The sequence below is a fragment of the Haliotis rufescens genome, unplaced genomic scaffold (genome assembly GCF_023055435.1).
Source record: "Haliotis rufescens isolate VD_foot unplaced genomic scaffold, xgHalRufe1.0.p SCAF_76, whole genome shotgun sequence".
Lineage (NCBI taxonomy): Eukaryota > Metazoa > Mollusca > Gastropoda > Lepetellida > Haliotidae > Haliotis > Haliotis rufescens.
In genome coordinates, this window is record NW_025964368.1 from 1,624,566 (window position 1) to 1,637,113 (window position 12,548).

At 39.9% G+C, this 12,548-nt stretch overlaps 2 protein-coding genes across 3 annotated transcripts; both read right to left on the reverse strand.

The window, feature by feature from the left end:
* Positions 1–1,387: 1,387 nt before the first annotated feature.
* LOC124133148 (C-factor-like) lies at positions 1,388–7,351 on the reverse strand. Its single transcript, XM_046497405.2, has 3 exons — positions 7,067–7,351; positions 5,168–5,526; positions 1,388–2,304 (listed from the first exon to the last, which is right to left on the reverse strand). Exons 1-3 carry the CDS (start codon positions 7,162–7,164, stop codon positions 1,910–1,912), a joined length of 852 nt encoding a protein of 283 aa, XP_046353361.2. The 5' UTR covers positions 7,165–7,351; the 3' UTR covers positions 1,388–1,909.
* Positions 7,352–8,592: 1,241 nt separating this feature from the next.
* On the reverse strand, positions 8,593–12,001 carry LOC124133146 (C-factor-like). Of its 2 annotated transcripts, none has more exons than XM_048388683.1 (3): positions 11,619–12,001; positions 10,916–11,241; positions 8,593–10,003 (listed from the first exon to the last, which is right to left on the reverse strand). In XM_048388683.1, exons 1-3 carry the CDS (start codon positions 11,627–11,629, stop codon positions 9,726–9,728), a joined length of 615 nt encoding a protein of 204 aa, XP_048244640.1. In that variant the 5' UTR covers positions 11,630–12,001; the 3' UTR covers positions 8,593–9,725. The 2 variants fall into 2 exon arrangements, with proteins under 2 accessions (XP_048244640.1, XP_046353360.2); XM_046497404.2 differs by having other exon boundaries at positions 10,916–11,274.
* Positions 12,002–12,548: the final 547 nt, after the last annotated feature.

The following is a 12,548-nucleotide window of genomic DNA, read 5'->3' on the forward strand; positions in this document are numbered from 1 at the left end:
CATGATTTTGTTCCTAGGTCTGTCAGCACCATACCCGTGCTCGTGGGTTTCACCAAAGTGGCAAACGTCTGAGTCCTGCTTTTCGGGCTTTTCTCTCACATTTTACGTTGGCACGCCGTGATACAACTGGAATACTGTTCAAACCGGCGTTAAACCAAACTCACGCTCTCACTTGAGGAGAAAAAAACAAAACACAAGAGACTATCACCTCAGCATCACAACGTGATCAGTCTGTTAAACATATTGAGATTATCTTGGAAAACTATACAGGCTGACTGTACAACAGGACAAATGTTCAGGAAACTTTTATATCAAAATCAAAAGAAAAGATTGACTGAAAACATTTAAATTGATTAAACAAATACCTGGACACATTCTAGAGTACGATGACGGATATAGTTTGAGATGATCCCGAAAATCAATCATCATCTCAAGCTTGCACCGGCGAGAACAGGTGTCAGGTTATTGTACTTTATGATAATAATGTAAATGATGTAAACATACATTTTATGAACTAATACTTTTTGAAAGTAGGTGGATTTCATACGTGATGTTGATCAGATTTCACTTATTCTGACATAAACTGAAGAGCGAAAGAAAGTTTTCGTGTTTTGTTGTTTGTCATTGATAACTGTTCAGTTTGAGGTTTTGTCTGTTTAACCGTCAATTATTCCAGCAAGAGTTTGTAAAAAGAAATCTGTAGCTGGGTAATGTTGTGTCAAAATAAAGTGGTTCAATGACGACTGGGGTAAGAAATGAGTTTGCAACCACATGACCGTAGCCCATGTTTGAAATGTTGTAAATATTTGTCGAGAAAGATTATTTAGTTTCAAAGATAACATGTCTGAGAAACCCATATGCAGTTACATGTACGTATTATGCGAACATTTTTTTTAATTTAAAAAAAAACTCTATAAAAGGTTTAATATAACCATGTAAAACCATGTAAAAGTGTTCTTTGAAAGCTGACTGATCCGAGTGCGGTTCATTTTGTGGACATACCATTGCTAACTTCAAGATATTTTCAACTGAATATCAGACATATCACAAAATCTACTTAGAGGTATAGTATTTGCTTCTCGATTAATGTTAGTTCCATCGACCTCTAAGTTGTTGTTGTCAAATAAATTCCCATGTCAATATGGCATCAACACGAGAATGATATGTCGACGAGAATACGAACTTTGAGTCTTCTAGTGGAGTAGGTGCTGGCAATAACAAGAGACAATATATTTTTGATGCAGAGGATTTAACAGAATGTTTTCAGCATACCAGCCTATTGATGCAAGTACCTACACTGTCATTAAGCTCACTTGTTACCCAGAAGGAAAAGCAAATTGCAATTTGCATTTGGTACCTTCAGAATCAGGAATGAGAATGTGGCACATTTCAGTTTAAATGTTTATGTAATATGAAAGTAGAAAATAAACATATCATGAAAACAAACTTAGTAAAAATTTTCACAGCAATGACCTCTTGAAACATTTATTATTGTTTTCAAGGAACAAGTGGTATTTGGTTGACATAATCATAGTGGTTTACATGATACTGTTGACATTGCTATATCTACAGTGGTAAAGTTACTTATAATTTCAAAGTACTAGCAACATTGTTGTAATATTATTATGTAATGAAAGAGACCAGTTGAGACATGCAGATGTTGTTAAAATTGAAATATTTCATAATTATTTAAAATGAATTTCATATATACGCATATCATTATACATATGTGAGATAAAGATACAGTTTCGTTTAGAAGTTTGTTTACATCTTTCCACTGATTACTCCTCCCCAAGTAACTTTCTCAAACCCAAAACAAATAACGCAATAAAATACCCCCATTGAAACAGCTTCAGACCGTTCCTTTTACAGGAAAGATTTCAACTGACGCACATTTCACATATTACATCTATAGTTCCATCGTTTTATATTTCAAAACCATTTTACCTCTGTGCTCAGCTTTTAACATACAAAATCTTTCAAAACATAATATCACACTTTCCTCAACCGTGATGCGACCGTCAGGTCCTCCCATTTCAGTCTTCACCCATCCAGGGCTTACACCCGCCACGAGGATGTCATCTGGCGAAAGTTCCCTTGACATCATGGTGGTAGCAATGGCTGCGGCTGTCTTTGTCAAGACGTAGGAATAACGACGTTCGTCAGGTGACCAGAACTGGGATTTGATGAGGCCAGTAGACATGTTGATGATGGCTGCCCTGTTGCATCCTAGAGGAAGCGTTTCGTTTTGTTTGGAAGCAGTTCTCAGTAGTGGCACAAATGCTCGTGATACGAGAAGGAGACCTTGTGGGTAAAAATAAATATATAACGTCAACGTCAGTGTATAATCAGTCTCGGCTATCAGGGGAAACAGATTCAGTTGGGCGTAAGAAGGAAAAATAACATAAATTATATGAATGAATCACTCATAATCCGTGATGACACCAGGTGTTAGCGAAAAAGAAACATTCAAAGAGGTAAAACTCACTGTCGTTAAAGCTTCCAAATAGACATATTGGTATACTATTTATATTTTAAATACATTCTTTTGGTTAGCCCGCTTTACTAGAGGTGCTTGTTCAACCATTACTGTGAATGAATAAAGCTATGACGTCATTACTAATCGTGACGTTATGACTAGTATGACGTCATGGCAAATAGCGTCTGTAGCGGTTACATGTTCCATATATATATCTTCTATTCGTGTAAATATTTTATGATTTTTTTAAAATATCGCTCTTTGCGGTTGTATGTGTGGCAAGTTCTGGTTCCTCTGATATAAACTCGAGTACAGGCCAACAGGCCATATAGAACCAACCTTACCATCAAACAGCCACAAGCTCAGTTAAAAATACATTATAGAAGTGCAGCTTCACCGGAATCTAATATACTCTTTAGGCTTTGCTTATGTGAAAGTGATTCATGAACACATGCTCATGATCTAGTCGGAATCGTACAATCTATGCTGTTTTAGCCGATAATCCTTATTAGTATTGGACAGGGTTTAGTCAGACAGGAGACGATGTTGTAACGACTGTTGTTTCAATTCGCGACTTCATATGAACGGATGACGTCTGGTTTGTCTCAAAAGAGATGCATCTTCCCTTTGAATTGTCACACGAGGTCGCTTTGACAAGGGTCTTGACAACCTTGCAGAAGATCCCAACAATTAGTCGGATGCAACTCAATAATCCACAAACCAGTGATGGACACGCTGGGGTAGGAAAACACGCAGCCTACCATGTCATGGGGCCTGACCACCCGATCCTGTAGTCACTCTAACCCCAAGCATTGATTGCGGGGAATATTCACGGGGTTATTATATTATGGGGTGATCATGAGGTGAAATTGGGTTTAACGTCGCGTGTGTGTGTGGCTGCTTGTACTAGTCCGGACTGATGTCGATTGATAGTGCTAGCCCACTGAGATACCATGCGGCAGTTTAACATGAATACCCCACTCAGACACATTATACTGACTCCGAGCGGACCAGTCCTTGTTTTAGCCCCTTCTTGCCGAGCGCCAGGGAGGGTCACAACGAGTAGCATATTTTAACGTCTTTTGGTATGACGCGGCATCGCTCTCCGAGCGGATGCTCTACCACTAGACCACAGAGGCGGTCCTATTATATCACATGTGGATAACTGAAGGATGTAGCTAGAGTTAGTTACCGTGCCATATACATGTATTGAAATACATTAGGGATGGTGAGTTATCAAGATACCAAGAAGCATCCTTGTGAGTGAATGTTGTTGCCTTTATAGATTTTATTAACACGACTTTATGCTATCAGTGTAGAAAACATCCAGGTACAAGTGTTTCCCTGGTAGTGGTGTGTAGTCCTGATAACCACAAAACAAAAACATGTACCTTAAAACAACTAAAAAATTCATCCTTAATTAAACATGCATTTTTGATTATATAAATATCATTATTTGAAATCAGCAAAACAACCATTATAAAGTGAGGGGCAAAATATAGAAATTTAAGAGTTTAAATTTGATATTGTCTATTTGACCATTATTTATTCCTGCAACAGTTGAGAAAAGTTATTTGTGGGTGGGTAATTTTGTGTAACAATAAATTGGTTCAATGACGACTGGGATGTTTGAAATGTTGTAAATTTGTGCCGAAAAAAGCAAATTTAATTTTTTTTCAAAGTCAAGATGTCTACGCTATCAATTAGCAGTTCTGTTTTATGCGAGTAAAAATTATATGTAAATTAAATTATATTTAAAAAAATAAGACCCTGTACATCGATGTTGAAGTATTCTTTGAGTGCTAACTAACCGTCAGTACAGTTCTTTTTGTGGATATAATATCGTTTACTTTATGATAATTTAAATCGAAAATCAAACATACAATACAATTAACTGAGAGGTATAGTTTCTTTTGCCCCTCAGGTAATATATAGATACAAATCCAAAAATTCGTGCCTATGTTTAGGCTAGGCCGTACCGGTCTGATCAACACCTGTACCTGAGCTAAGGACCTATAGTTAGAACCGTACTTGGGGCACGGGTGGCCCAGTCGTCTGAGGCGCCGCGATTCGCTGTGCAGAGTTGCGTCCCTTGGACATGCCATGATTGTGGGTTCGAATCCCGGTTCGCCCCGATTATGTTTCTAGGTTTGTCAGCACCATACCCGTGCTCGTGGGTTTCACCGAAGTGGTAAACGTCTGAGACCTGCATCAGTTCGGGCTTTCCTCCCACATTAAGCTGACACGCCGTGATATAACTGGAATAATGTTAAAAGCGGCGTTAAACCCAACTCACTCACTCATTAGAACCGTACTGTGTTTAATGCGTATAACTAGACAAGGGTCACCTGGCCGTCCTAGCAAGTTTGATTCAAGTCGTTCAAACGTGCGTCTTTTAATTTAAACTCGAATGTTATTTCGTATTTCAATATTATATGTAGTTTTTAACATCGCAATAGTTGCCCATAGGGGCACGAATATAGGTGACATTATTCTCACAATTATCAATAAACATTGCTATTTTAGGTTTATGCTGATTGACTAGTTTGTTCCAATTGCCCCATTGTTTTCACAAATTTTTAGGCAAGTCACTAATTACAGCGTCAAGACAAGAAATGAACCCTACCGTGGCTCACAGTCCGCCTTTAACTATACTCAGTTATTATGTGTAAGATGTAAGATATTTACCTGCCACATTGCAGTCACAGTGACTCATGATATCATCCCTTGTCAAAGACTCCAGTCCATACAGCTGGGAGTTTATGGCTGCGTTGTTAATAAGCAGGTTTAACCCTCTCTGTCCCAGGACACGTTGTACTGTCGTTACGGCGTTGGCGATGTCAGCGTCAGATTGCACATCAAGTTTCACCAACGTGACAATGGGATTGTGTGAAGCCACATCTCTCAACTCTGTGGCCTCGTCGTTGTCAGGGTCGATGCAGGACGCAAACACGTGTTTGGGTGGGTTGGGAAGTTCCAGAAAGCCCTTCACAAGGCCAAGACCGACCCCCTTGCTGGTTCCAGTTATGAAAACAGATTCTACACACCTGAAATGTGACATAAATTTCAAATCTCTATTTGACTTTTAAAGGTTCCTTTTTTAAACTGTAATAAAGTACAAATTTTATACAGTCTACCTTTGGAATCTTGGATTTCTATTTTCTTGAAAATGAACTTTTGTATTATACAAGAGTTGTTTCAAAAGATAAACTCTCCTTTAAAAAACAAAAAAAATAATGACACTTTTCGAGTACTTATGAGTGAATTAGTATTGTTTTACGTCACATTTAGCAATATTCCATGTTTGATGCTGATGGGCATCTTAGACATCTTATCTTTGTAAATCAATAAATTTGCTTTTTCGGCACAAATTTACAACATTTCAAATAAGAAAGAGGGCATGTGTTTTTTTACCCGAGAATTCATTAAACCAATATATTTTTATATAATATTACCCAACCACAGATTACCTTGTGTAAACGTTTGCAGGAATGAGTGCTAGTTGAATTGACATCATCAAATTTAACAACAGTTCAATTTTCAATTCCATAAAACCAAACTCGGAAAACTTTCACTTGCCGCCCAGTCTATAAACAAACATTTCGGAACAATCTACAGTTTACCAGGCACATTCAAATCCTAACTCGTTGGTCAGCTCTTTAACAGTCGAAGCCCTGTTTTGCGTTCCATTGTTGTGAAATAAACAGCATATCATAACACTTTTCGGGATTTGTATAACTTCGCACCCTTAGTTATTATATAATCATAGCCAATATTTTATAATTTTAAGTTTTGCATATGTATATATAACGGAAACCTAACGTATCCACTACATACATCTGACATTTGACGTGTTTATCTTAACACACAATACTCGTTACATGCATGTGAATGTACACTATCTATTAAGTCTTACTGATGAAAACCCCATACCCCAGCTCCATGAGATTGAAATTATTTTTGCGTCCAGAAGTTTTTGTTCTTGACGTTTACGCTGCCGATAAATCTGAGGCTCTAATGTCCCCTAAAGTACTTTTGACGTGTGCTCCAGCTTGTATCTCCCCAAAAAGAAAGGGATCATGAAATTTTAAAGTTATGATCGGTCGTCAGAAGAAAGATCAGATTTGAAACAAGAAAACAGCGTTGTCACTATCCCACGCCACAGGGCACATTATTATTTTGTTTGTTCATATAGTAAAGAATATAAGCTACAAAAAATGTCATTTAAAGCATTAAGAAGAAATAGTCACTTGGGCCGCTTTATGCCATCAGAAAAAAATGATTAAATGTGAAATTAACACACACAAAAGAACCCTTCTCTGGAAAAACTAACTTAGCAAAACAGATCAAGTAGATATTCAGAATAATCGTTCAAATTGTGATACAAGCACAAAAAAATAACATTGGTACTGTTGTTGGACTTCTTGTTCGAAGTCCGTTTCACACCCGTTAATCACTTCAAACTTTACAATGGCGTCCAGTTTGCAGGATGGCCGTCATTTCCAATATAAATAAAGCTTTGCTTGTATAAATACAAACGACATCCATTGATCAACAAACATGTACATCTATCTTCTATGTACTTACAGTTCTGCCATGACTCTTAGCTTATCATGTGATTGTGAAGTGTTGCATGAGGCCATCACTACGGTCGCGTGTTTATCTTCAATGTGGTTCAGTGTCATGTAATCTCTGACCAACAAAGTATGTCATCGTGTATGCGTCCTCATGATAGTCGGACCACACATGTAGCCTGGCTGTGCTCGGAAAGGCCTGCAACACCGCATGAGAATTACAGGGAGGTCAGATCACACTATCTTAGTTATTTACCCACACAAGTCTATGTGACAATGATTTTCGATCCATGGGTACGGTGCATCAGTTACACCCTAAAACATACATAGTGTTAAGTGAGTGAATTGGGTTTTACGCCGCTTTTAACAGTATTACAGTTATATCGCAGCGTGTCAGCTTAATGTGGGAGGAAAGCCCGAAGTGATGCAGGTCTCAGACGTTTACCACTTCGGTGAAACCCACGAGCTCGGGTATGGTGTGGACAAACCTAGAAACATGATCGGGGCGAACCGGAATTCGGACCCACAATCATAGGTTTCTGGCGTGCCCAAGGGACGCAATTCTTCACAGCGAATCGCGGCGCCTTAGACAACTGGGCCACCCGTGCCCCCGCATAGTATTAAGGTCTTACCATTTGATAATCAAGGGAGGGGTAGGTGACTAATGGAAAGCAATATTTATTAAAAAGAATAATATTAGGCGAATTGTTTCAATTAAGCTAAACAAAATATCTGGCTTTGCACACAACACCAGTTTTACAAGCGTCCTCGTGATTTAACAATAATAGTTCAGGGTAAAACTATACTTTGTTATAGTCAAATGGGTTCTGTGCAAACTTTACACACGGCTTGTACTTGTCCTGGCTATAGCTGAGATACAATGCCGCTGTTTTACCGTGGCGAACGCTCCTTATTTTAGCACCTTATGACGAACAAAAACTATGTTGTAACGTCTCTTGGTATGACGCGCCCAGGGGGTCGAACCAAAGACCTTCCATTCTCAGAGCTCTTTCCGCTTCACCACAAAGGAGGTCGTTACATGTTGTAGTAGTAGTTGACTGTGTAACATCGGTGCTGTGTGCAAATGCAATGTAATTAGATCATGTGTCAATTTAGGTCCTCCAACTCCTGGGAATTCCCGATGACTTCCTTTAAGGCCATAAGATGGTCATTAGATTATCATCTTGATTTTCAGAAAATTCATTTTAATCCTGCATGCAAGACACTAATAAAGTGAACCACAGCTCTATAACCATACACATTATATGTAATTGTCAATAGTGATGGGTTTAACAACTCAAAGAACATTACGTCAAGTCCACACACACACATGGTGGTGGGATAAATATTATTTTAATAAGGGTAAAACATTGTTGGACTTATTGATACATTGTTGTTAAGTACATGAAGAATAAAATACAAGGCAGTGTACATGTCCAGATCAAAAGTATCATGGCTGCTCAATCCAGACGACGAGATGCGACATTTGCTCAATCCGTTGAATCTTTGCTGGTCGAACAGACAACAGACTAAACAAACTTCGAGCATGTGTTTATCTATGGAGATATATTCAGTATTATTACAGATTAAGATAAAAATATGAAGCAAAGAGGGTTTGGGTGATCCTGGCACAGTCGGGCTGGTTTGGCTCATCATCATCTCAGGGCCCTTGCCCCCTCTACACGCAGCCCAGACAGCGAATAGGACTTCTCCAAGGAATCGCTGTCTGGTCGAATCCACCTAGAACCTTTCGGAGAATGTGAAGACTCACCAGCACTGCAGCCTTCCTTCTGCACTACCCAGAGGGGCTGTATGCTATGTAGAAAACCCGGGTACTCTCCAAACAATTAACAGATTGGTAGGTAGCAAACCTTAGGCCCCGAGAACAATGGGTAATTGGACAACTATATATTTGCCATATTTGCATCCACTGACAATGTGTTTGACAGTCTCATTAAAGTCATTACATAATGTACATTTTGATGACTGTTTTGAATGGTAAGTGACTTCAGGTTGAATTTTCAGGCCAGCCGACTTGATGATCCAAGCGAAAGACTCTGCAGGGCTGCTGCTTTTCTCATAACACTGCACATAAATTCGATGCAGTGGTCGTCCACAAAGCTACTCCCTGAACAACTGAATCTTGTCTGATTTGACACGGCACTTCGCTTGGTTGAAATTCATTTTGACCATCCGGATTCACATGAGGATCATGAGACAAATAAATGTGTGCAAAAGTGAAGAATAAACGTTTGTCATGTAGAGTCTTCACATTTATAAAGCCACACCCTCCCATTATAATTTGAAAATATACGCGATTGAAGAAAGAGTGAGGGTGGTCGGATCTGTTGTCTTACATGATTCTTCGGGTGATGGTGTCAATACCCTGAATTTCTTGTTTCGCACCAAAAGAATATGAAAGGACGGGTGCAGCATACGAATTTGTGTCCTTGACTTTATTGTAATCGTTCAGCAGTGAACTCCAGATTTGATTAAGTCTACATTATATTTGTATTCTGCCTGAAGTGTTTCACAAGAAACCGCCAACTGACAAATTACATGGTAAAGGCATTATTCTCTAGAAGAATTATACCACAGTGTTCAACACCTAATATACCCAGTCTTTCCAAACATGATTTCACACTGTCCTCCACCGTGGTGCAAGCCTCAGGTCACCCCATATCAGTCTTCACCCACCCAGGACACATGCCCGCCACGAGGATGCCATCGGGTGACAGTTCCCTGGACATCATGACGGTAGCAATGGCTGCGGCTGCTTTGGTCAGTACGTAGGAAAAGCGACGTTCTCCTGGCAGTGAGAACTTTGATTTAACTAGGCCTGTTGACATGTTGACAATGGCTGCCCTGTTACATCCGAGAGGTTGTGTTTCGTTTTGTTTGGATGCTTTTCTCAGTAAGGGAAGCATTGCTTGTGATACGAGAAGCGGACCTTAAAATCAATACATAATGATAAACCATCAAGATTTTGGATTTATCCAGTAAAACAAAAAACCCAGTGAGTATGTGCATCGGTTTTAACGCCGCTTTTTAACAATATTCCAGTCATATCACGGCGTGTCAGTTTTACATGGGATGAAATCCCGAAGTGAAACAGGCTCCAGACGTTTACTCATTTCGTGAAACCCACGAGCACAAACCTAGAAACATGAAACAGGGATTCGAACCTACAAATCAGGCGTGCCCACGGGACGTACTTTTTCACATTGATTTGCGGCGCCTTAGACGACTGGGCCACTGTGCCTCCGGAAAAAAGAATTGATGTAGAACTTGGGTCATATAAACCTGTCAGACACCACATGAATATATAATTTTTGTAATTGTAAACCAGTGATTGACATGATGAGCAACGTCCAACGATATAGGGGTAGGAAAACACATATTTAAGCATGTCACACTGACCATCGGATCATTTAGTCACCACTTTCCACAAGCATTGGTTACTGTGAATCAACTCGGCGAATTATTTCAAGAAACAAACGTTCCCTTCTTGTACACATGTGGATAATTGAAACTGAATGATTTACCAACGGTATGCTATATCAATACATTAGGGTTGATTTGATGCGTTATTCAGATACCAACTTAACAAAAAACAAAAACATGCGTCCATGAACACACAATGCCATTGAGAAAGTGCTCACGTAACTTATGTTATATTTGGGATAACGCTTTCTTTGTAAAGTATAGATTCTGGTACCTTTTTTGGTTAAGTCCCGTCTGGGAGTCAGATGGGACTCGACCCACAAAAGTACGAGAATCTGTATTTTACTCAAAAACATCTAAAACACAAACTAAGGACTAGTTCGAATCATATTGTTTTACAAGCGTGGGGCACATTTACCTGCCACATTGCAGTCACAGTGACTCATGATATCAGCCCTTGTCAAAGACTCCAGTCCATGCAGCTGGGAGTTGATGGCTGCGTAGTTAATAAGCAGGTTTAACCCTCTCTGTCCCAAGACACGTTGTACTGTCGTCACGGCGTTGGCGATGTCAGCATCAGATCGCACATCAAGCTTTACCAAAGTGACGCTGGGATTGTGTGAAGCCACATCTCTCAACTCTACTGCCTCGTCGTTGTCAGGGTCGATGCAGGACGCAAACACGTTCTTGGGTGGGTTAGGAAGTTCCAGAAAGCCCTTCACAAGGCCACGACCGACTCCCTTGCTGGTTCCAGTGATGAAAACAGATTCTACAGATCTGCAAAGAATTCTGTATATATATTTGGTGAGTTTCGCTGCTTTTAAATGTCTGATTTGATCAACACGGAAAACAACAATATGGATCATATAGATTACTTAACAACATTAAAATCTGTAAACCCAAATATAGGTTTCTACAGGTAATATATTTGGTACATTTCACTCAAAGATTTCAATTTAAAGACTTTGAACTAACGTGTATCAGAATGCATTTATGATATTCTAAATTCGGAGAGGAATGGAAAACTCGATTCTTTGGAATTTAAAAATCATCAAACAATACTGAAAGAGAGTTCAGTTAGGTTCGGTTCTTACCGATGTTAAATTAATTTTTGCACTTACAGTTTTGACATGACTCTTTGCGTCTGATAAGGTCTGTAATGAGTGAAACTGATATGAATCACGCATCGTCTCGTGGCCGTGGTTGTCCACGCAATCTTGTTCACTGTCCTGCAATCTCAAGTCAAACAGATCTTGATACATGACAAGTATGTCACGTGTTGCGTCACAAATCAGGGAACGTCAAGCAATGTCGGTCGCGGAGTTGGATGGGAGACCGCGTTTTGCATCTTCACTGAGGGTTTTGAGGGGTTCGGCCCCGCACTGAAATACATGCAGTACATGTGGTGTCTCTTCAGGAAAGTGAGTCTGTTCACCAAGCGGTAAAATTGGGTACACGGCCGAATGAACTTCACCTGATTTCTGACCTGTACTCTCTGCACAGGACCACGTGCCACCACACGTTTCATATTTGCTATGTATCAGGATCCGTATAGCCTAAGATAGCAGGCTACGAGGCGACCCTTGTGTTATTCATATCAGGAGTATCACTCAAAACTGCCCTGATCAGACGCAAGGACAGAGAGGTGAGGTGGTAAGGTGAAATGGGGTTTAACGTCGCGTCCAAGATTATTGCACTTAAAAAGCGACGTGCATGCACGTGTATGTATGTGTGTGGCTGCTTGTACTAGTCCGGACTGATGCCGATTTATAGTTCTAGCTCACTGAGATACCATGCCGCAGTTTAACATGAATACCCAGTCAGACACAGTATACTGACTCCGAGCCGACCAGTCCTTGTTTTAGCCCCTTAATGCCGAGCGCCAGACAGGGTAACAACAAGTACCGACTTTTAACGTCTTTTGGTATGACGCGGTCGGGGATCGAACCCCGGACCTTCCGCTCTCCGGGCGGACGCTCTACCATTAGACCACGAAGGCGGTCGCAAGGACAGAGAGAATCATGATGTCAAAACTGTAAGTGCATCATCGG